We start from the raw sequence: 25,904 nt of genomic DNA, 5'->3' as shown, positions 1-25,904 counted from the left end.
TGGTCCAGGTTTTTTGAGGTTGATGGGAACAAAAGCCAAATCTCCTAGCAATTCCTTGAAATATCACGTTGGGATTTTGGTTGCACTGCTCCCCTCCTCTTTTTATTTATATCCCTCCCCACATGAGGGCTTAAAACATTGGGGAAAATGGTTCTGCTGAAGTCACAGCTACCCCAGCCACTCTGGAGTTTGCTTTGTGTTACCCACTTCTCATTTCATATATGTTAAGCAGAGGACTGAGAAAAAGCACGTGGCCACTAACAACCCTCCTTGGGACTCCTTCAGCAAGGTGCTTCACTCAGTGTCCTCTCATTTACATTTCTGACCCTTGGCCTTTCTACTTTCTCCCAGCAGTGTGGCTCACTGTGTTTTTGAGGGAGTGCTACTCCTATGTTTGGGACAAAGGCAGAGTCATCCCTTGGTTAGTGCTAGAAGGAACAGCAACCAGAACCAAAGGCCCAGAAAACAGCATAAGGTGGAAGTTTCACAGCCCACTTGCCTTGCTAAGGGGCTGCTTGCTTCCTCCAGCAACCTGCCACTCAGTGTGAGCCAGAGGTGGACAGTGCATTTAATACCCTTCCAAAAACCTGTCCCAGTTTCTGTGTAGTTGTCTAGACCAGTATAAGCTACTGTCAGCCATACCAGCCTACAGAAATAAAGTTTCAAAATTTAGCTGTGCCTCATTAAAAATAAATAAATAAATAAAAAAGCCATCTCATCTTGCTTACAACCTACCACCCAACGATGACATTGAAAACTCTTTATTCTGTCACATGAGTAGGAAATAGCACAATACTATTCTAATTCTCTAACAGGAATTAGAAATTAGAAAATTTGAACAGACAGCTCTATTGTAATTTCACTATTTTCTGAAAAGTAAACACAGAGCACAGCCCATCACAGTATGTAAAATGAGAATTTGTTTCCTTCCCTTACACACACGTCTTGTAGTTGTCAGTCTGTAATGCCATCTGCTATCCAATCACACTTTTTGAAGCTTTCTGCTACCAGCTTCCAGTTTTACTAACTAACTATCAGCAAATATTTTAAGAGGTTGAGTGTCGATTAAGACAACAAAACAAGAACTCTCACTAATTTTAAACCAATAACATAGTCTTTTAAAAATCTTGACATGTTAATTCTATATAGATAAGAAAAATATAGGTGCTTACTCAAAAGCTGATTGGCAATTCAAGTATTACTAACTACTGCCTTTATCCCTATTTAAATAAAACAGAAGCAAAACCAAATTAAGAGCTTTCTGGTAGTCAACTTCTCTTGCCTTTAATCTTCTCTCTCACCCATTTCCATTCCCATGCTCCTATATATCCTTGCCTCTTCTACTGAAAGCAATAACCCCTAGAGCCAATACTCCTGCATTTGGTGCTTGTCCAAATCCTTGTGACTGGATAACAACCACAAGGTCCTTCTTCACAAACTAGCTTTTCACAGTCTTCTGGTTCTGTATGCATCCAATCTGAACCACAACAAAAGTCATATGTATTTTCCATATAATTTTCTACCTTGATTTTTTTTTTTTTTGAGAGAGAGGAAGTAGGTTAATGAGTTCTGATGTATTCAGTTATGCCAGATACTTACTCAGCTGGAACACACACAGCAGCTGATCAAATCTCTCATTCAGTTATGGTCTGGAGCTATTTTACATAGGGCATTACAACATTTTAGGTCCCTAACTTTAAAAAAATTTCCAAGAAAATTCAAGATCTATTTAAATTGATTAAAATAATTTAAAAAAAAGCCATAGATCTCTAAATCATGATCAGAAACAGCAATTTGATATTTACAAAAACAATGAAAGACAGTACTGCAAGTGTAAATATTTTACGGAACAGACATAAAAACTGCTTTAAAAGAATAACTGCTTCCATTATAAGCTGAAGTCAATACACTATAAAGTCAGAAAACAACTTTCAGCTCTAGTTGAAATACAAGAAAGCTTTTGAATATCATATATAACCACCCAGAAAAATACAAACAGATCTAGACAACTCACACAGACCTCATTGTACTCAGGAGAAAATAAGAAAGAAAAAAAAACCAACCCAAAAAACGAACCCCCCAAAACCTGAATTCATTCCACTCATCTAAAGTACTACAGCCGTTCCAAAGAGGTTAACTGTGTTTGCTCTAGTTTATTTGGATATTAAATGCAAGATAAAAGATCTCTAGGCAAAATATAAGAGATTGTATCTTATTTTTGGGAAATAAACAGATTCCAGAGGTGTGTTCTCGCCCAGCCAATCCTGAGGCTGTTGTGCAGCTCTGCCACCTCTCCAAGCCCAATCACAGCCACGAAGGGAAACTCGTTTCGCAGTTTGTCTCGGCGGTGCTGATGATGAATGGCTGCTTCAGGGGGAGAGATCAAGCTGTGTGGTAAATCTTTCTATTTGTTCCATCTGCTTTTCTATTTTAAACCGTTGTAGTGATCAGCTTGGCACCCTACATTAAGTACATATGAATTTCATAAGAGAAAACACTTATGTAAGTGAAAACATGGCTTACATTTGTCCTCCCATTCTCAAAGTGAACACCGCAACTTCTGCAAGCTCAGAACTATTACTTTGTATCTACCTTCCAGAAAAGATATAGCATAATATAGCTTGATTTTACAGTTTTTAGAAGGTCAGCTTTGCAGCCATAGCACATTTCAAGATGATGTCATTCTCCACCTTCCTCCTGCCTAGCTCCACTTTGCAATACAACTCGTAAGATGGCAGGAGAAGTAATATGAAAACAGAGTATGTTTATCAGACTATGCCCTTCAAATATACAAGGGCCTATCCTACAAGCCTCATTTATCTTGTAAATGTGCTGAGGTTGTGCTAGTCTAAGGCATGCCAATCCAGCCTGGCTCCAAAGGTCACCATTTTAAAGGAATGCTTTACAATAAAGCCCATTGCTGATTTCTAAGCTAAAAAGACAGGTAAACATACTGAGACAAGCAACAGGGTTTTTTTTTCTTTGGTTATCACACCATTCTTGACTGGTCAGATTGCAGTTTGGCCAAATCCTGCTTTCCCTTATACTTTCACTATGTTGTTCTTTATATCCTGACATATTGTGCAGCACTGCTGTGTTCTGCTAAACAGCTTCCTTGCTCCTCAAAGCTAACTACATTTCAATGGCCAGCAAAAAAAGCTCAGTGTCTTGATATCTACCCTACCCCCAAACTGAAATGTCTTAGGATTCTAAGGAAGGAAAATGCAAGCACATGTAGATTCAAAAACGGTTATTCTCACCTCCTATTACTCCTACTCTATTTCTCTCCCTCGACTTCAATTCAGTTTCTTTGGAAGTTTGAGCAAGTTTAGCCACTTCTGAATTAAAGCACATGAAAAGTGAAGTGAAATAGCAATAAAATGAAAAGGCAAGTAACAGCACTGTATGTTGCCTTTTCACAGTCTCAAAAGAAATTACAACATCTTTTAGGTGAGTTAATTTCCACCATATTCCATCTATATATAATTTTCATCACATTATTATGTCACGCTATAGAAGTTTTCTAAAGTGCAGTAGTGTATACAAGTTAATTGGAAGTATTGCAACTTCAACTAAACATATCTCTGTAACTTCATCCTAGCAGCTTTTCCCATAACTTAAAATTACTGTAAAGTTCCATGAGCATTATTTCCATTTTACAGACAGGCAAACTGAAGAGGCTATAACTCATCTGAGATCACACAGCAATTCAGAGAGTGGCAGGGCAAGGAACAGAACTCATCTATACTCCCAGGCCATTCCCAAAACTGTTACACCCATTTCAATACTACTGAAGAAGCAGAAGGTGCATTTTGGGGAGAAATGTCAGAGAAAGATCTCTTAGCAAGGAGTCTTGGGAAGTCAGAGAGAACACTCACATGCCACATCCTTGAGAGATTATATTTCTGTCCCCTCCTTGCAACCAACTTATAAAGTACCTTTTAACAGCAGGACACTGGAATGTGAATGTGACACCAAGTTGGCAAAGGCTTCAGAAGTTAAGATATGATCTTAAAGGCTAACTACAGTATCTTTGATTAGCAGAATTTAAAGCTGACAAGTTTATATATTCATTGTAAAAATTTGCAAATACAATGGCTGAACAACAAAATAACCACAATCCCAGTGTTAATCTCTTAGGAAGAAATCAAAATTATTTTATTAGAGAACTGTCTATTTATATAGTTTATGATTTCATAACTTTCATTTTAGAGAAGATTTTAATATTTAAATAAGTTTTAAGGTTGTAAGAGAAACTTAGCACCTTCAAGAAGAATTTTGGGACAGGGAATGTAATTTTCTGTGTTCAGACAGACCCAAAGGAGACATTTTGAATAACACTCTAATGGTAGCAGAATACACAGTTACATCATCCTAGCAAGGGGTTTTCTTTCAGTTGATCAGTAAGGACTGGAAAAATAGTGCAAAAAGCCTCTCCACAAGTATCTTAAAAAAATCTTTATCAAAATACCAAAACAAAAAAACCCAAACAAACAAAAAACATTCTACTACACTTACCTGCTTTCAGCAATATCTTAGATCTATGCAGATGATCCTAAAGTGTCATACCCTGTCAAGGAGCTGCAAGACTAAATTGTGACTTCTCACAGGCTGACAGTTTTTCTTTCATTTAAGATGTCAGGCAGTTCAACATTGTTTGCTTTATTTCCTCACCTCCCCACCCCCATGTCCTGCCTCAGCAGTATCTTCTTCTCTTATGCCATCATGCGTCAGAGGGATGCGTTACTGCAGCCCCGCATCCTGCGTGATGCGAGTGTGTGCAATCTGGAAGTCCCACCGTGGTATGTGCTTCATGGGCACACAAAGTTGGGCAGATCCTGCCTGTACAGTCAATACAGAAATCAATAGCTCCATGGAGTAAGTAGCAGTGGAACTGAACAGATCTTTAAAAATAATGTGTTGATTTCATGGCACATCATGAGATATTGTAGGAAAATAGTACGATTATGGTAAAGGAAGAAGCAAGAGCAATGAGATGATGATGGATTAGGGAAGGGAAAACCTGAAAGGAGTTCAGCTTAGGATACACTAACTAAGGCAGTCATCAAGTCATCAGACATGAATTTGATTTATGCCCAGAGACCTCAGACAGAAAATAGAATCTGCAAAACAGAGACCAGAGATGATCTACCTCAAAGGAAATTAATAACAAAAACAGTGATGAGTTTGATGGTGTAGAGTAAGTGTAAAAAAAGCTACAACAATAATACCCTGCACATTTGGTTAACATGAATATAGAGAATTTGCACAAAAACATTACAGTTAAAAATCTGTATTAGCCTGGGAATAAAGATATTTACTGAATGAATTTTACCATTCATGTTGCTTTCATTTTCAAGACTCTGCCAGCCTAATATTTGCAAGTTCTGCTCTTCCCTTATAATCTCTGGCCATAGAGCTTAGTGAAAGGATTGGCTGCCAAGTATTCTTGTGCTGTAGCAGGATATATGCTACTTCATTCCAATAATATGATTTTATTTGGCAGTTGGTACAAAACAGGCATTAAGGTTATGATTCACTACTTGGTTGTCTCAACAATCTAACACTGAATGTTCTTTCTCCTCATTCTATGAAAGCCTAATGCCAGAGTTAAGTATCTGATTTCCCCTTCAGCTTATGTTGCCCCAAACAACTGGGTCCACTAACTTAGAAGGGGTCCATGTGGAACAAGCCACTGTGGGATAAATAAATGTACATTGTTTAGGCCGGGGACATTCCCAGATTTCCAGCAGGGAGAAATCAAGTACTGTCATCCTCACCAGATTCCATTTTGCCTAAACTGCCTCTTTCCCTGGTTCCACACACTAAGTGTAATTATATACAGTAAAGGGCTGAATGGAACCCGTCCATCTTTTCAAGGACATTGATAATTATCTTAAAAGGACAGCTATGGGGGTTTTGTTTGCCTTTGGTTTTCTTGCCTGTTTTTCCATTTGATATTTTGAAGATTAAAACTTCACAGAAGAGGGAAGGAATCGCCACAAAGGAAGCCTGCTATCCTGACAATGGGCCAACCTTCAGTTCTATACTATCTATTCCAGAAACAACCAACCAAACAAAAAACCTCACACCATTTTGAAGTTCCATATTTATAACTCCAGGCTTCTGATGTTTATAAAAGCTTTTACAACTAGGAGGTCACTAAACAGTCACCCCAGGTATTGTATAACTAATTAATGTTACTTGAGGGACGTGGGGGGATATTAGCCCAGTCTTATGGGAAAACAGGGAAAGAAGTGGCCATCATGAGCCACCTTCTTTAATCTACTGCCAATAGATTAAACCAATAATTGTCTGCAGCACCACTGGATGTTTGGCATTTGCTACATTTCCTTCCTTTCCAAAATCTTTTAAGAAAAAGTTTTGAAGATGCTGGAATATATGCCTTAGCATGCAGGCATACTTTAACACAGAAGAAAGAGTAAACATTAATAAGAGCTGTTACCAGAGTAAGCTCCCACAACTGCAAACAATCAATTTACCACCACCTTGTCAGTTAAATCTTGTCACTTCAGCCACAGCAACTGACAGTACACTCCCTGCTTGACCTGTGTTACACAGCAAATCAGACAAATCAGTTTTGACAGATGAGCTACTCCAAAGTTAATGGTAATTTAGTTCACATGTAATCATGTGATGTTACCCTAAAATCAGAAGGCCTAAGTATGAAGGGAAGTGTTACAGCCTACCCTGTGAGTTCAGTCACAGAAAAACACTCACTTACTCTTCAGGTTGCAGATTTTCATGCTACTGTTCATAGAACCTCTGGCATTTCAGGATACCCATGGCCATCCACAATGAGCAAGATTCAACTGCACACAGATCTAACTTTGAATGAAGCTCTGTTAAAGAGCTGAAGCACAATATCACTAAAGAGACATGTATTTCATCTCCTATTGTTTGATGTAATTAGGAGATGGGGAAACAAAAAGGCCTCTGCACCTTTAATATATGGTATTATGTCATCTAGTTGCATGTTTGCTAGAGGCTTACTTCATTTGGCCTGAATATAAACTTGGAAGAACTTCAGGTTCTTTTAATGTTAATGATCTAGTTCCTGCATAATATAGTCAAGTGAAAAAGCCTGACATGGGAAAATTTAAATAACAACAAGAGTACACAGTTCTCTTCAAGAAGAATTTGAGCTTCACCCTGTATTAAACTCAGCACAGTGTACAATACTTGTTGACACTGTTTTGCTCTTCCTTCAGACTGTTCTGCTGGTTCTGTAACCCCGTTTCAGCCACTTAGCTGCTGTAGTGCAGGTTACTCACATCTCATTGCACTTAAATTTTGAAAGGAAGTTGCAAATCTGCTCGAGACTAATTTTTTCTTTTCCACGTGCCAAACTATTCTATGAAGTTCCACACAACCATCACTGATATTTTAAAGAACTGTTTTTCTTTTCCTTTAATGGCAACTTCTAGATGAGAACATTTTTCTCCAAAACTGAAGATAAATAAAGAGAAAACTTACAAAAATACCAAGAGACACACGGTTTTGATTTAGACCTCCACCAAGAGCTTGTAGCACCTTTCAGCTATAAAGGAAGAACGAACCTACAGTGCCCTCAAGTGTGAGGGGACATGAACTGGAAGAAGTCTGGAGATCTAGCAGGAAGAGGAAAGCTCTCAACCCTTCAGAAAGGACCCTCACTGAAGAAAAACATGCTTACCTGTACTGGGGAGGGGAAGATAATTGTCTTTATGCATTAGGATAGACTATGTACTATAAACACGTGCAAGAAACAAATCACAAAACATCTCCACTTTCAACTGCCTTTTTCAAATTCTTGTAAACTGGAAGTTTTGTCTGCATTCTCACCACAGGAACATAGCAAAAGTAGTTTATTTAGTACAGAAGTCTCTAAATAGTATTTAAAGGAAGAAGTATCTTAGTAGAAGGTCAACATTTACACTTTACAGACAAGTCCAATGATGCTTAAGACAACATTTCCTCAATATCTGAATCTCTTAGCAAAGATCACACTTCAGTCTATTACCCAGGAACACAAAAGTTTTATCTATTACAGGAGGGTAATGCACCTTAACCAGCACTCAAAAAAACCTGCAAGTCAAGTTGGAACTCACCTAAGCTAGCTAATGGGAAGCACTGAAGACAGGAGCGCATCTTCAGTCCAGAGTCCCACTGTGCTAGAGCTTTCTGCCCACCATCAAAAGAAACTCCATTTATTCAAGACCACAACCTCAAGCCCAGAGACTGGTGCTCTCACCTCTGCAGTTAGATCACTTAAGACAGAGGCCAAGTCCAAGTCATTAATAAACTCAAGGCGATTTCACCTTCTCCACCCTAAACAAAGTTAAGATATTTAATGATGGCAACACTGTCAGCACTTCCAGTTGCATTAGTCCTGCTTTACATACAATTCTTAAGGCGTTCACTGTCCCAGAAATTAGAGCAAAAGCTAGCCCAATTCTTTCCTCTTGGGAGCCTAGGCATGTAAGGGGCATGACTTCGAATCACCTCAGGGAGAAAAGGTGCTGAACCTAGAGTCCTCACTCTTTGGGAATGCTCTAACCACTAAGCTATTACTCAGGAGTGGGAGGGGTAGCTCTGGTTTGTTTTGTGCAAAGCCCATCTGATAGGTCTTCAGTAAACATGCTCCAAGAACACCATGTTCTGCAAGCCCTGAGAGGAGATAGAGGGAAATATTTAATCTCTGAATCCAGAGTGAGCTTGAGCATAGGCGTGGAACTACTGCCCACTGTCAAACCTGAAACACCCTTATTCATGGCACCTGATGAGGTTCTGCCTAGATGTTCACTGACTTTAGCTACAGGGTTAGAAGGATCTTGGGTTTTGAAGCTCTAAGTTGGAGCAGAAACACAAGCTTCATGAACTCATTTCCTGTCTTTGGACTGCACAGAATCTTTGGCTTGCTGAATAATATCAGAACCTTTGTCTTGCTGAATAATACAGGACAGGGAATTCCCATGTTGGTGACTATACGTGCCAGAAATCTGAAGAGATCTTATTCTATTAAAAAAAAAAAAACACCAAAAAAACCCCAAACAAACAAAAACCCACCAGCTGTACTATAAAAACATTAGGTTTGAAAAGCAAAACATTCTGATGGCTAGCACCTACCAGAAGTTGAATCTATCTGGATGATTCCAACTTTCAACTTTTAAGTTGACATTCTGCTATAGGGACAACTTTTTCCTATTAGGGTTACCTTTTCCTACAGTGCCATCTGTTGCAGAACCTCACCTCTTTTATTGTTATTGTGAACAATATATCTCAAACAAAGCAAGGACAAACTGTTCAATAAACATACTGCGTAGTAAGCTCTGTCACAAACATGATCTGAACGTATACCAACTGGCTGAATTACCATTCACCTGCAGGAAGCTGGTAAGAAATCGTAAGAAACACTAGAGTATTGCATATGAAAACACCTCAAAGATGCAAGCTGTGTTAACTCTTTCTGTTGCATACATACAGGAAAGGAATTGAAACAATTTGAAGAGTATTTTATTTTCATCTAGAAGGCCACAAGGTCCAGCACCCTTTCTCCCCCTTCTTCAGTTAGAACCTATGTTCTGATGCATTCAAGACTGGTAGTAAAACTTTGAGGACACATACAGTCTGTTGGGTCATTGCTACAGCCAGGGCTGAACTAAGTAAAGCACCCTTCCCACTGAATGAAGTCTTTAAAAGCTAAAATGCTGCCAGGAAGTTTCACTGTCAGGGTCCCTCTGAGCATGCCTGAGTAACTCCTGTGTAATGCACCACATTCACACAGAAAGCAACACAGTTTCTTCTAGCAAGCATGGACTCCCAACGGCAAAGAATTATCTTCTTTACTATCTTTCTTTATAATAGTGGACAATTAATGGCATTTAAATAGATTTTAGCCTGGACAATGCAGTAGTTTTAATCTGCTCGTATTAGAAAAAAAAGTAACAAATAGCAACACTACCACACAACACATGATTTTACTTAAGATAATAGAGTCCAGCAGAAAAATTTATTTTAGTCTAGAGATAGCTTAAACATGCTCAAGGGTTAAGTTTTGTTTAATAAGAACTAAAAAGTCCCAAAACATTGAATGTCAGCCCTTTCCTCCCAACTAAAATCTACTCTTTTGTAGAATCTACCCTTAGAAAGTTAGTCAGCTGCCATGTGCTAGTTTAAAATTTGTCATTGGTAAGCTCAAAATAAAAGGAGTTATTCACATAAGTTCTCTGACAATTTCATTTCCCTCAAGGTCCTTCAGAAAGGTCTTTGCTAGATCCTTCGGAAAAAGAAAACAGACTGATTATGGCTATTATTTTTACCTAGTACCTATACTAGTATTTTCTCATTAGATGAGGGACAGTCTGTGCCACGAACAGCAACAGAAGACACCATCGTACATACTCACAACTGATTTCCTTCACAGACCTCAGCTTTTTGACCCCAATTGTTTCAACAATTAAAACATCACGATAGTTGAGTAGGGGATTTTTTTGTTGTTGATTGGGGGTTTGGATTTTTTTTTTAATATGTGGGAACATATGCATCCTGTGTTTAGAAGAGGTGAATTCTAATAGCTAGTACCTTCTTTCTATTTTGCTTTTCTAAAGACATGTTGATGTGAAGTCCTGATTAACACTACAGAGATACAATTTAGGACATTTCAGTTGAAGATAAATACATTATAAAACTGAAATTCTGACAATCATAAAATAAAAATAGGCATGCCCCTTGAATATAGTGGTGAGCATTCATAACAAATATATAAACTGCTGATTCACCTACTATCACCAACTTCTTATTTATGCATGCTCCTCTTCTCCCTTTTCTATACCTGTATCACTCATCATTGCTTTCATATCTAGCTAGAGAAATCAGTCAGTTACAATTATATTATTTCTAAAAAAAACTAGCAAGATACCATCACCAACAAAAATACCTAAAAATATGCCCTATGTCAAGAAGCTTTCATGCTACTATTCTGTAACGTAGCATAAGGCAATAAGGACAAAAGTTTCATCCTTCAAGAGTTTTAGAATAATAGATCTCAATTCACATTGATGTTACTTCAAACAAGTCAAAAAAACTGGAAACAAAACATGAGACATGAAGTCTCCCCCAAGTGTTCCTTCAAATTCATTACACCTTTCCAGAGTGGGTCCATCAGCTTCAGTTCATTCCATGGGGCATTCTGTGAAGCATGCACAAGTGAGGAAGAGCTTGCTTAAGCTAATTGAACTGTTGCGGACTTTATCTATTTACTGCTGTGGTAAGTGGCACACCTGGTAGCCCACAGTGAGCCAATTTAGTCCTGAAAACACTGCAGCTGCATTCATTAGACACCCAAAACATGCTTCCTGCATGTCTCTACTCAAGATGTAACTTTTCAGATTAAGAGGCAAGCGTGAGTGTCAGTTTGGCACAGTGATCACAAACTCTAGGGAACCTGAAATCTGTAAAAGGAGATACAAGATTGTTTATAATAAATGGAAGTACTAAGAATGTTTTGAAAGGGAATCCTGCAGCCAGGTAAGAGGCTTTTGGATAGACCAGCCAGCACACAGCCTCAACCCTGCAAGCTCACGTATGCTTCACTTTAGCACACATGAGCAGTAGTTGTGTTAATTCAGGGACACTCCCAGGAATAATATTAAGATTTTTTTCAGGATAATGTCAAAATTGTATGTTGTACACAACACTCCTAATGAAGTACCTGCTGGTTTATTTGTCATCTATAATTATTAGATTATCAGATAGTAATAATGTAACTGCCCTCAGTAAAGCAGTTCCCTCTGCAAATGCGACAGTATAGGTGGCCAAAATACTACTGCTAAGACAATAAATACTCCAGTTCAAAATTAAACTTTTCAAAAAAAAATAAAGGAAAAAAAAACAAAACCAAAAATCTATCCACAACAGTCTAATAAACAGATGTGTTTAATATCATAATAAGTCTCATCTGAATACAGAAAAAATGCCTTGCTCTTGTGGTACAAAAAAAAAAATCTGACTTATTTTCTGTAGCACAACATATTTTTCTCCCCCTCTTCAAAAAAAGATCCCAGAAGCTGAAGTTTCAAAAAGCCATGTAAACTTGTACTCCATCCTAGTTTTCTAAAGTTAACACATTTAGAAGTGTTTTAAAAAGAAACTGACGGTAAATACTAAAAGTTATGATTGGGAAAATTATTTTACCATGTTTCAGTCTTCACCAAAATTGTTGTTGAACTCCATTTATTTAAAAACTGGATTACAACTACTTAGGTAAAATCCTTCACCCCACCTCACAGGGCCTTCAAAGCTTCCTCACTACTTTGGCTTTAATCTAAAGCAGTTTTGTACTCAGGGCAAATGAATTTCACAGCAGCTGGACAACAGGTGCTTTTTCCTAACTTGATGAAATTTTAAGACCTCAGTTACTTATTTCTCCAGGTACTTATTTCTCCAAGTCAAGTTTTGAGATGAGGTAGACCAGGTTTCAAGTCCAGTCCAGTCCAGATCCCACTCATGCTTAAATGAGATACTCCTATATCCAAGGCAAATGTAACATTTTTACTGCTTTAAAAGAAAACATGCAATTTCTACTGCTTAAGAAGTTCTACTTTGTTCAACTGCCCTCTCAAATCACTCATCTGAGAGGGGCAAAGCATAGACTTGAATGTGAGACCTTCATGCTCAAAGCTTTTGGCTATTTTAAGTGTACATTTCTTTCTGGTCTTCATGGGACTTTCACTTATTACTGAGGAAATCTTCCCCTGCAAACACTTTGTTAAAAGCAGTACATTTTCACAGAAAGTTTTTATTTTGAGACACCAATCAGCTTTGTAACAACCAAGCAAACACTGATATCGCAGCAAATTTTGAACTTCACTCTCAAAAAAACACACCAAAGAACTAGTTCAAATACTGTGGTGGGTTGACCCTGGCTGGACACCAGGTGCCCACAAAGCTGCTCTATCACTCCCTCCTCAGCTGTCCAGGGAGAGAGAATAATAACAAAAAGCTCATGGGTTGAGGCAAGGACAGGGTGAGATCACTCACCAGTTACCGTTGTGGGCAAAACAGACCTAACTTGGGGAAATTAATTTAATTTATTAACAATCAAATCAGAGTAAGATAATGAGAAATAAAACCAAATCTTCAAACACCTTGCTCCCCCCCCCACACCTTCTTCCTGGGCTTAACTGCTCTCACAATTTTCTCTATCTCCCCTTTCCCAGCAACACAGGGGAACAGGGAATGGGGGTTGCAGTCAGATTGTTACCTATTGTCTCTGCTGTTCCCTCCTCCCCTGCTCCACTGTGGGGTCCCTCCCACAAGAGACAGGTCTCCAGAAACTTCTGCAAAGTGAGTTCTTTCCATGGGCTACAGTTCTTCACAAACTGCTCCAGCATGGGTCCCCTACAGGGTCAGAAGCCCTGCCACCAAACCTGCTCCAATGTGGGCTCCTCTCTCCAGATGGCCACAAGTCCTGCCTGGAGTCTGCTCCAGCACAGCTTCCCACAAGGTCTCAGCCTCCTTCAGGAGCCTGCTTTGGCATGGAGTCCTCCAAAGGTTGCCAGTGGAGAACTGCTCCACCGTGGACCTGAGGGGTACAGCTGCCTCACCATGGTCTGCACTATGGGGGAATCTCTGCTCCGGTGCCTGGAACAGAGAGGTGCCTCTCCTTCTCCACTGACCTTGGTGCCTGCAGAGTTGTTCTTCTGATATATTCTCGCTTCTCTCTTCTCTGACTGCAGTTCCTGTTACCCAGGGTTTTCTTTCCGCCCTTCTTAAATACATTACCCCAGAGGTGCTACCACCATCACTGTTGGGCTCAGCCTTGGCCCGTGGCAGGCCCATCTTGGAGCTGGCTGGTGTTGAATCTATCAGACGTGGGGGAAGCTTTTATCAGCTTCTCACAGAAGCCACCCCTGTAGCTGCCCCGCTACCAAAACCTTGCCATGCAAACCCAATACAAATGTAGAACCAAGGTGGAAGAAAAGCCCAGAACATTATTTATTAAATATCCTGCCTCACACATTTCCTACACTTCATTTCCACTACAAGAGAGAAATGAAAAAGATTGCTGCAAGATTTTTCTAGAACTTTAGAATTTGCTTCAATAATAAGAATATTCCCTTTAGGATATTCCACTGCAGATGAGTGGATTTCCAAATCCAACCATACTCTGCGAACAGTCATTATCCCATCTAATTAAATGAAGGAAAGCAACTGCCACAAAGACATAATATTTGCTTATAACCAGATTGTTGCAACAGAATATTATACAGCATGCTGGTTCAAGTCTTTATTCATTCTACAATCTTCAGAATTGTTAAGAATTCCAGTAAGTTCTTACAAGAAGCTTCCCCTTGCCATCTCAAAGTCTCAGAGTTCAATATTTCCCAGAGCTCAATGTTCAAAAGCACAAACTATGTAAAAGGTACCACTCATTTTGAAGAGAAAGTAGTTTACAGGCTCTATTATCCACATTAAGACTATCTTAATCTCTAAGAGATGGAGTCTGATTTCAGTGAGCATCAGAATCTACTGTTGCACCAGAAAAAGGAATCAAGTCTCAAATGAGGCTATTAAATTATATTATTCTGTTACATACAGAAGGAGAAGAAATTTCACATATTATCCCTAGTAAAATCCCTCAGTGCTATTTCAAAGTGAAATAAATTATGCTTGGCTTAAGAATTTAGAGTTAGGTCTTCATTATATTGCCTATCTTATCATATTGTACATACATAACAACAACTTCCAGCACATGCTCTTTCCAATTTGATTTCCACTTACATTTCTTGGAAGTTTTGGACAGCAAAAGGACTCAATGATTTTTACAAGTTGGACTGTCCACTCTGATTTTAAACAAATATTCAAGTAGTACATAGTGCAAAGATTAGTATTCATTTTTCTGCCAAAGTTAGGAAAACACATGATGATATAGATTTGTATGTTTATTACAGAATCAAGAAGACATCTCCTTATAGCTGCCTAAACCAACTACACATAAAGAAAAAAAAAACTGAGGGTTTTTTTTACTAATATAATTCTAGTACATAGTATTTTGGAAAAATGATGGCATACCCAGTTCATATCTTGACAAAACTGTCATGTGTTCATTCTGAATGAAACCTTACTCAAAAACTCAAATCTTTTAACAGAAAGTCCTGACACCAAGAAATGAAGGAAAGAGAAGCAACACTTGACCTTCCCGATTTACACATACTCTTCTGACAGATTCCAGACAATATCCACCAGAGTTGTCATGTTATGAATAGATAGAAAAGCAGAACACTACAAAACAAGATAGCAATATGCCTTCTAAAAGCCAGACAAAAACATTTCCATTTGGTTTATTTTCTTGCATCCTGGAACAGAACAATAGCAATAAAAATGTCAGAATTAAGCCTCTCTTATACAACACTATTTATACATCAGTTTCTACGTAAATACAAGTAACCATTATAAATGTTACATTATAAATGTAACTCTTAAAAAAAAGTAATCTGGGTAAAGTTACAAGGCTTCCAAAACCTTTTCTGTAACATAAGTGGGAAGGATAGAATGGATACATATGATGTTAGGGCAAATATCAAAAGCAATCTTGTCCTGGTAAGGACTTATCTTCATAACATGATGAGCTTCAGAAAACATTTTGTGCGTGGCAGCTGCCAAATATTTAGTACTGTTAAACCAACACAAATTTGCACTAAGCATTGATTCGAAATTCAGAGAAAGATTGAGAAAAACTTTTCCTCTCTTCAGTCTTTCTTCTATATGGAAATCAGTGTGAATCTAGTTTAAAACTTAAATAAATTGAAAATCCAATGAAAAGTTTAATCCGAGTGGAATGTGGTGTTGGCAAACAGGCTGCATTTTAAAGCTAAAAGTTTTGTTGCACCAAAACACTAGGAACAGTGGAGGCTCAGCAACAAGCTGCAATGGAAAAAAATCTTTCAGAAAAGAAGTTCTCCTCCCCACAAGAAAAAAAAAGGCACATAGGAAAGGCTTCAGAGCTTTAAATAAGAAAGGTTGTTCTCCCTTTTAACAAATATCATATTATTTCATGTTTACTCTCTAGGAGTTAAGGAATTCTTAAAACAAAACCCTGTTTTGGAGGAAAATTGCTTAAAACCAATTCAATAGCAAGCAAAAATATCCCAGAAGGGAAATACCTTCAGTCTCAAAACTTAGGCCCACAAAGCCAGTCAGCTATTTAGGTAGACAAAGGACTTGCCAGGAAAGACCTGACACCAAGAAAACCTTATTATTGACTCCAGAGAGCATAGAATAGAGAAAACAAGTTACAATGTCTAATTAATTTACAGTAAAAACCCAACCACATGTTTTCAGAAGCACTGTGTTATCCTTTAGTACAATGCCTGAATTGAAAGTAAGTTCCTGTAGTTGCCCAGGACGACACATATCAGATTACATGACATAAGTACCATCACCTCTATTTTTAAAATACAAGCCCAGTGTATTTTGGGGTAATATTCAGGCATTAGAACACAACATTGGTTGATACTTTTAACCCAAAATTACTTGAAAGAACAAGCTTAGTTTCTACATAAAGCTGAAGTAAGGAAAATGGTTAATTGTTTACTAGGTTTAAATAGAACTAAACCAGTTCACCTTCCCAAATCGACTTTTGGCAGGCATCTAACCTAAGCTTTCCAGAAAAAAAAAAGAAGACAAAGGAAAAAAACCAAAGTCAAAGTCATTGGAAACATCAAGAAAGCAGTAAACAAGAAAAAAACCCACCACTTAACCTTTTGGATTTAATTTATGTATGTAGCTCCAAGTGAAGATTTCCATCTTTCACTTGATTTCTGAAGAGAGACCTAAGCTATTCCCACCCTCCCATCCCCCTTAAACTGTAAACAATTTACTGGAATAGAAAAACATACTGACAGCAACCATATTTTTGGAAATTTAAACACTCGGTATCCACAGGAAAATATACTCAAGCTTTCAAAACCACTTTTTCTGGCCCACAATGGTATATTCAGTACTTTTCCACTATGTTTGTTTTAAAAGGAGAAACCCTGACCTGAAGAAAAAGTCAAAAGTAAGAAGATAAAACAGCAAGTATTTCTTCAGTGCTCACTTTACATTTGTCACAGTAAGACAATGTAATTTTATTTTAAGTTACCTAATAGAAGATGTATTATCTTACACAACCTAGGAGCCCATACTTTTTTTTTTACTTAATACCATAAGCTAATTTGTTTTGCACATTGTATGCTAATTAATAAACCCTTTCAAATTCTTAGTGCTTTTCACTTTGCTTGAACATCTCCTCAAGATGCATAAAATTTTTTCATATGTGAGCAAAAAGCATCCAAATGTATGCCAAGATCCCAAAATGAAGACAGTTATTTACATACTAAATAGGAAAAAAAAAATTTAAGATTCAAGTAAAAATAAATTGGCTTTTTGGCAACTTAAAGAAGAGCAGAACTTCTAGCAAAGTAAATGCAGAGAGGGGAAGGATCACTTCTACCCACAGACTATTAGTATCAGAGTGAGAAAAATAATTTAAGATAAACATCTAAGTTGACAGTAGCACACATGAGTGTAGACTGGAAAGGATCATCTCCAGCTCTGACTTGAAATGAACAGCCAACTTCTAGAATTACCTCTAGAAAGAGAAGCAGAAGCAAAAGAAAATTTAAAAAAAAAAATCTAAAAAAAAGCTTGTATGACTTAGCAAGTGCTAGGTCAGGAGAACAGATGCTGTTATTTACAAAATGCATTCAAGCTGAAGCATTTCTGGTTTCTACAGATCTCTAGATATTACCTCCTATAAAAAAAAGACAGGAAACAAACCTTTTTATCTAAGTCACCGATGTACACCCTATAGTTGCTTACCTCATTACTAAACAGTAAGAGATAAGGAAACGTTTTAGTTCAATTTCTTCAGTTTAAAGCACTTCAACGCAGCCAAAAAATAAAAACCAACCAAGATAATATTATCAAATGTGTGCTTCACTCTTCACTTCTTTTGAAAATAAAAATTCTAGTTATGACACCCTGAAAATCAGTTCACATAAACTCATAACTTTATGGATCAAGTTATTCCAAACAATTATAAGAACAAGTTGACTAAGCAAAACTCATTTCCATACAAGAAGATTGGCATACAGTTAGCATAGAAAATTATGGAATGGCTCCAAACACAAAAACAGCATTAGAAGTGACCCAGATACCTTACTTCAAATCACTTTTAGAACCTCCACTGTTTTCAAGCACCTCTTTATTCCAACCAAAGACATTTCCAAGGTCAGGCAATTCTGCTGTTGACAAGCTCAACAAAAGAAAATTTCACTTCATCTCTCTCAACTGCCTGAAGCCTGAAGAAAGGATACAAATAGGCTGAAAGAGCGAGGAGGCAGACAATGCAATCTTAAGTATTATTGAAAATTTAAGTTTTTTAAGAAATATGTTCACAGCCCTGCTCAGAATATTCCCTGACACATCAAGATTAAGTCTTCTCCCTTAACTTCTCCAGCCAGTCTTGCCCCACACGTGATACAGACCATCATCAGAACATGTTTACAATAAATGCTGTGGAGGTTGCAGAAGCTGCAAATAACACTAATCGTTTAAGTGCATCATGCGATTACTTCAGTAATCTCTCCGAATATTGAGAAAAGCAAGAGTATCTGAGCACCACAAAAATACCCTAAAAGACAAGATGTTTTCTAAACTAGTGATCTGATAAAGCAACGTGTGGATTTTGAAGGGAGCACCCTACAGTAAATAATCAAATCCATTCCACCTAATCGCTGGAAGAGACAGAACAGACTTTTGCTATGAAGTGAACTCACAAAAAAGGATGTTTTAATTCACTTTATGTAAGAGTACTACGGGAAACAGAAACCAATTTGGGTACTGGCATTGTGCAGGGAAACTAGTCTGCTTCCAGATGGTTCAAATTCATCACCACCAGTGAGGATACTATATTTAAATTCATAAGCTTCAACAGACAATAAATTTCATCTGAGACACATTTCTATGGTGACTGACCAACAGTAAGCATCACAGGGCAGCATCCCTATCATGCAGCAGGACACAGTCAAATTCACTTGGACAAAAGTAATCCCACAACCTAACAGATGTGCCTAGCTACAGATCTCAAAGTTCATCTAAGAAAGTTACTTGTGCTGTGCATGAAAACTAAAAAAAGACTTTAGACAAAGTTATAAAGTCGTTTATCAAAGATTATTCCAAAAGCAGATAAAAGATTTCAAAAGTTAGCCAGTCTTCTGTAATACCAGAGTCATTAGGATAAACCATTTGAGAGCAAGGATCATAATTAAGTTTCACCCTTATTACTCTTAACAAGCATGCACCACAGAGCTCAAACATGGAGCATCCACAAAGCAAAGAGTGAACTCTCTTGTGACTTCACATTGCTAGAAAAAAAATCTAGCAATGAAACAGAAAAATAACTCCTATTTTATCCTTTATGAACACACACACACACGAGAATCAATACCTCCTCTCCTGGCTTTATTTGTCCTACCACTGTGGCAGAGGTCTGCTTTGGCTGTGACAAGAAGTCTTCTCGTCCTTTCTGGATGTTCGTTTCATTTAAAGCCATACAACTATTTTGACAGGATTTGGAAATGTAAGGATATTCCATTCCATGTCCACTGCCAAGCAAGCCTAGATCACAATCAGTGCCTGAAGGTTGTAAGACGGATATATCTGGCTGCTGACACGACCCCTCTCTTCTGTGCTGTAACAGCCCTCAGCAAACTATGGGATTCTATTACATTTATCCCCTAGAGCAGTAGGCCTTCGAAAATAAAGAGGTACTCAAAGCACCCCCCAAGCCCAGCTGATGCTTTAATATAAGAGACAGGTTCCAGATCACAAGTTCCAGCGCTACCTGTCTGGTAAATACAGTCTTGGAGACCAAAGGACCAAAGACTTAGATAGTGTTCAAAGTGCCTCCAAGTAGTTACCAACACAAAACACAGAAAAAGAGGCTAGAAAGAAAAATCAAACAGTTTATGTTCTTCTGCCTTTCCCAGGGAGAGATCAAATAAGCATATTGCTCCTGACTGATTTTTAAGAATAGTTGAGACAAAGAGAGTTCTAGTGATGAACATGACATGCTTTACTATCCTAACCTTGAAATTTTCCCCAAACATCTAACTCAAGTCTTTCTGGACTTTACATCCATTGATCATTCATTCTAGCTCATGTTTCCTTCCTTTTTGCAGCAGTCTTTTCATCCCTTCCAGCCCCCATTTATTTGGGAACATATTGTCTTAGCCTCCTTTTAGCCGACCATACCACCACTAAATACTTCAAACTTTCTTCACAAAAAAATCAGAGGACTAGATTATACAAACTCACATAAACTATTAAAATAATTTTATATTATATGGTTTTTCTCCAGTATTCTTACTTTCCCTCCCAGCTTGTAATCTACAATTTAACAAAGTGTAAAAATTGTTACTCAAGATTGTGTTGGACAGGACCTTGTAGAGTCTGTACCAAGTACTTGTTACCTGGTCTCACTTGCCTTCTGGGTGTGGTTTTCCAGCTAATTTTACTCATTACAGGGTAGTTCATAGATCATAATTCCCTAGCTTGTTAATAAGAATATTATGTGAACATTGAGGACTCCAATATAACAACCTATTAACATTATAGAATCTCTCTGCACCACAAGGCCTGTTACTCCATCATAAAAGTAGTAGCAATGCTGGATTTAAAAGATTTTATCCTGTAAAAGTCTGGTTTGGCTGTTACTCAACTTCTCATAGTCACTAAAAATGTGTTTCACCACAGGTCCAGTATTTTTCCTTTGAGCTAAAGTTAAAATCCACCAGTTTCATCTTCATCCCATCCCACTTAGCCCACACTGAAGAGGTATGCACCAATTAATCTCTTCCAGTCTGCTACTTCCCTCCACCATCTCGAGACTGCAATCCACTATATGAGATTGCTTCAGCTAAGTTGGTTTTTTTAAGCATCTTGGAATTAATTTCATCAGGCCCCACCAGATTGAAAATCTGTTGCTTATCCAAGCAACCTATAGGTTTCCCCCCCCTAGCCTAGGAAGGTACCATTTATGCTTCTATCATGGCTATTGACTACACTATCTGGATCAACAATTTAAAAAAAACATTTCAATCACCTCAGCATTATCTGTTAATCCATTAATCTGTGGATCTTTTATTTCTTGCTTTCTTTCAATACTCACTTTAGCTATACCTCCTTATGTTTTTGACCATCCCAGCATTATTCATGTATCTTTGTGCGCTTTGCATCTTCAGCAACATACGGTTTCCCATTTTCTGTATATCTCTCTTGTTTACATCAATGAAAAGATCAATAGAGAGCAAAGTTATTTTTTTCATTATTAATTTTCCTCTTCAATGCAAGGGTTTGGTATAACTACATTACTTCTTAGAGGTTGAGATTAGTTTCTTTCTTCCTTGTATTTGTCCCCAGTCAAACTTTACATGCTAAGCTTTTTGACATTTATGGGTTTTATTCTGCTGCTCTGTCATCTTTTATCCTATGTATGGTGACATCTTGTCACACCTGCAGAACCTGTCTCCCATCTATGCATTCTCTTTGTTTGTACAAAAAGCTATTTTTACGAATTACATACCGTTCTGCTCAGTCTTTTCCACTGGATGGTTACAAGAGATTTTAGTTACCAAATCTCACACTTTCAGTGGTTCTTCTCCAGCTACATACATACACCTTGTATTTATATTCCAGTCTCATAAATCTAATTGATCCGGTGGAGGCTGGCAGAATACTTTTAATAATCATGTGCTTAGACATTCCTCTGCTGTTCTTTCCCAATATATTTGTGTTGGTGTGCAGACACCTAGCATATTAGGTGGAATGACAGGCTATTCTGCAAGGTCATAAGCAATATGGTATAAATACTTGCAAAATACTATGTGTGCAAGAAGTTATCAAAAGCCATGACATGTATTTGGGGTTTTAGCTCAAAAAAATACTCAAGTATTTTCAAATGCAAACATTCACTTCATTAAAGCATGGCAATTTAAATATTCATAAAATATTTTAAAAATTATCTATTTGGTCAAAGTGGCTTTAGGATCTTGCTTTTATTAATAAAAGTAAGGAGGTTTTAATGAAAAAAAGGAGACTAGTTTGCTGATATTGCCTTTGTAATAACTCTTACAAAAACAACTTGTCTAATCTAAATGAGAAATTAGATATATTCTCTCAGGCTAAAATGTATATATTATTATATATAAATATATATATAACCTACACTAAGAAACTCAATATCCTGAACATAAGTCAGATCAACAGGACTTTATGCTAGGCAATAATTAATTTTTATAGATTCTTATACTATTTATTAATAATAGCATTAATAATGCTATTTTTAATAGCAAAGAAGAAAGTTGCACACTTAGCATTCCACCACATATCAGAGGAATTTTTATCCAGAAAAGAAAAAAAAAAAAAGACCATAACAAAGGCAGGCTTAGAGGGATGCCACGCTGACACAGGCTGTTGCCAAGCCTGCAGCTTACACCAGCCATATAATGCATTCTACCAACTTGCTCCAGACACAAAGCTGCAAAAACACCAGCAGCACAGTTGCTCATGCCTAAATATTTGCTGATTGCCCCAACAGGCAAGAAGGCACTAGCCCCAGAAAGAAATAGCCATTAGACCACATGGAAAATTCAAATCTTGGATTTCCTCACTGATTTATCCTGGAAGCAAAGCTGAAAGATGAAGAAAGCACATTTTACAATTCTCCATTTTGAGGGGAATGAGGGAGGGGGAGAGAGGGAAGGATAAAAAAAATAAATCAGTCCAGGCTCAGACTACTAGTCTGATTTGGACCATCTGACAGGAGAGAGAAGGAGGGGAGCCCCAGTCCCCAGGAGAACTTTTGGATTTCAAGTTGCCTCTCCTGCCTTGGGCTCTGTGTCATTTAATAACCTGCCAAAGAATAAGGTTTAGATAGCATAATGGTACATATTTCTGTGGACTTAAATATTGTTTCGTATCCCAAAACAAGGAGCTAAAGTAATACAAGTTAGTCCTATGAGTACTGATGCTGTTCTGAATAGAATTTCACATTTTTACAATGTTACTAAGCTATTTACCTTTGGAATCACTGCTGAAAGCCACAAGTTCTATGGGATAATTATATTTAATAGTTTGCTTTATCTGCCATCTTCATTGCAGAGATTTGAATAAAATTCCCCTTAGCCATGTAATCAACAGAAAACCATTTCACGTCTGACAATAGTCCTCAGCATCCAAAACAGGATACTTGGATTGGATTATTTCTTCCACACATGTGGATCCAAATATTGGAACAAATATTTGCATTTATGAGTACAGACACAAGAAATAAGATTTGCCACCCTAAATTCATAAAATATAGAATACATCTCTCTTGCAGCAGCTTTTAAAGATTTTCTTAAAATAATGTTGTACTTGATTTTATTTTGCTTAATTTGCTGTTAAACTTTTACTGCAGCTTGTGTGCATTCAATTGGTTTCATATCTGTTATACCTTTCTCATCTATTTTTATTAGTCAAGCCAGCTATGACCATAGGATTTGAGCTTACACTTGCTTAATGAAGGTGGACATATTTTCTGCCAGAACTTTTTTGCCTAGTTAAAAAAAGTTGGTAACAAAGTTTCTAAATAAGACTAGTAGTTGATCATGCCTTTAATTTCAAATACAGAAAAACCTAAGAGGGAGTAATCAGGTCATGTATTCTGACCTCCTCCAAAATTTAGGTGAGAGATCACCATCTGTTTGGCCTTTGAATTGACTGATATCTTGAACCTGATAAAAACAAGTCTTCCCTTAGCAGTCTGTTCCAGTGACTCATCATTCTCACTGGTAAAAAACTCACTTCTCATTTGAATCTTTAACAGGGAAGATGACATAGCAAAGGTGCCAGATTAAGTTTACAACCTAATATTCAAGTTTGGGGTGGTTTGTTTCACTGGTTTGGGTTTTTAAAGAAAAGCTGTCAAGCTTTTCACATAGATCATGTGAAAAACATCAGCTTCTACTGATAAAATCTGCTTTGAGAAAAACATCCCATACAGCCTCAACTGTACAAAATAAATTATACTGTATCTACCACATTGCACACTATTGAGAAGTTCGATAAAATAAAGTGTCTCTTTCAGCTCCAATAATCCAAACTCAGAATGTATTTTAACATATATTATTATATATAGTGGTTTTCATGTAATACATATGTATGCAATGTATAAATTATTAGATCTATAATATTTTTAAATATTATTATTATTATTGTTGTTATTTTTCCTAGATTCCCCTTTATTCAACCTGTTAATGTTCAGGGAGAAAAAGCACAACAGTGGGAATGGGGCAGCTAACTCCAAGCATAGTTCTATGTACTCAGTTGTGATTAAAAGAAATACCCGAATTTCCTTTTCCTACTCTCCAGCAAGTAGTATTTTTAGCAGTGCTGCTGGACCCATTAATACAAGAATTTCAAGACCTGCGCAAAAATTTGAGGTGAGCAAGAGAATTGCGATGTGACTAACTATAATTAGATTGTAACAGTGGAAGAGTACAAAGTAACATTTATTTTTGTTAGCATTAGGTCAGTAAAAGTAATCCTCTACTGGCTAGGCCGCCTATGAGCTGTAAATAAAAAAAAATAGTTTGGATCCTATCGATTCCAGTGGAAAAACTATTTTCCAATAAACAACAAGAAGGGAATTTTGACAGGCTCTGACTAAGTAGCCTTGAAGCTCACATGGCTGTAAAATGCTCCAAAACTTCCCATTTATATTTTCAATTCGCAACCTTGAATGTTAATACTTCCAGCTTTTCAGTTAAAGGTAACCTAGTAATATCACGGCACTGGTCATGCAGACCGAAACTAGAGTGTTAAAGTTGTCATTTCAGCGCTTCCTTCGGGATGTCCCAACTTTCCAGCTATTCACTGCCAAATCCTCTCCGCTGGATTGCACTGAAAGACTTCACGCTTTTTCACAGAATCAGAGAATACTTAGGGTTGGAAGCGACCTCTGGAGATGATCCAGCCCAATCCCACTGCCAAGGCAGGGTCCCCTAGAGCAGGTTACACAAGAATGCGTCCAGTGGGATTTGAACGTCTCCAGAGACACTTCGCCCCCGGCCTTGCCTTTAGGAACGCTTTTCCAAATGTTTCTTCGCGGGGAGAGGGGTGGGGGAGACCATTTGGCACGTATTAACGCACGAATAAACCTGACAGAGCGGGTCAGACCTCAGAAAACCGAGGGTACCCTGCGTGGGACGGGTCCGGGAGAGTCCCCGACCCATAGTCAAAGGGGGTGGGTTCTGCTGCGCTCACCTGCACCCCGCCGAGGATCGCCTCGCTCTTCTCCCTCACGTCGGGGAAGGGGCAGCGCTTGGAGAGCATGAGCAGGCGGGCCAGCGCCTCGCCCAGCCCGTCGCGGGCGGCGAGCGCCGGGAGCCCGTCGGCGGCCGCGGCGGGGGCGATGCTCTCTGCGCGGCGGAGCACGGCTTGCCCGATGGTGTCCAGGGCGGCGGCGCGGGCGGTGGCGTCGCGGCTGCACAGCCCGTCCCAGCGCACCTCGGAGTCCCGCTCCTCCATGGGGCCGACTGGCTGCCGCTCCCCCGCCGCCGCCTCCTCCTCCTCCTCCTCCTCAGCAGCCCCGCCGCGGCCGCCCCATGGCGGGCTCCTGGCAGCCGCCAGCCCGCCCACACAGACGACGACGAGCGCAGAGCCCGCTGCCCGCGCCGCATGGGGGGCAGCGCGGGCGGGCGCCGCCTCAGCCCCGCCGGGTGCCCCCGACAGCCGCCGCCGCCCTCCCGCGCCGAGGCTGCCGAGCGAGCGGCGCCGCTGCGGCTTCGCCTTTCCCGGTGGGGAGAGGGGCGGCC

The 25,904-nt window shown here is 38.6% G+C and overlaps 1 protein-coding gene across 1 annotated transcript in view; it reads right to left on the bottom strand.

The window, feature by feature from the left end:
- SESN1 (sestrin 1) overlaps positions 1-25,632 on the bottom strand; it is a 77,740-nt gene extending 52,108 nt beyond the window's left edge. The window contains exon 1 of the mRNA XM_027693610.1: positions 25,354-25,632. Coding sequence (XP_027549411.1) covers positions 25,354-25,617 — 264 coding nt within the window. The 5' untranslated portion in view covers positions 25,618-25,632. The remainder of the gene's footprint in view (positions 1-25,353) is intronic.
- Positions 25,633-25,904: the final 272 nt, after the last annotated feature.

The sequence above is a fragment of the Neopelma chrysocephalum genome, unplaced genomic scaffold (genome assembly GCF_003984885.1).
Source record: "Neopelma chrysocephalum unplaced genomic scaffold, ASM398488v2 Primary Assembly neopelma1_23, whole genome shotgun sequence".
Lineage (NCBI taxonomy): Eukaryota > Metazoa > Chordata > Aves > Passeriformes > Pipridae > Neopelma > Neopelma chrysocephalum.
Note: the sequence above shows the minus strand (reverse complement) of the source record. Positions and strands in the feature narration are given on the sequence as shown.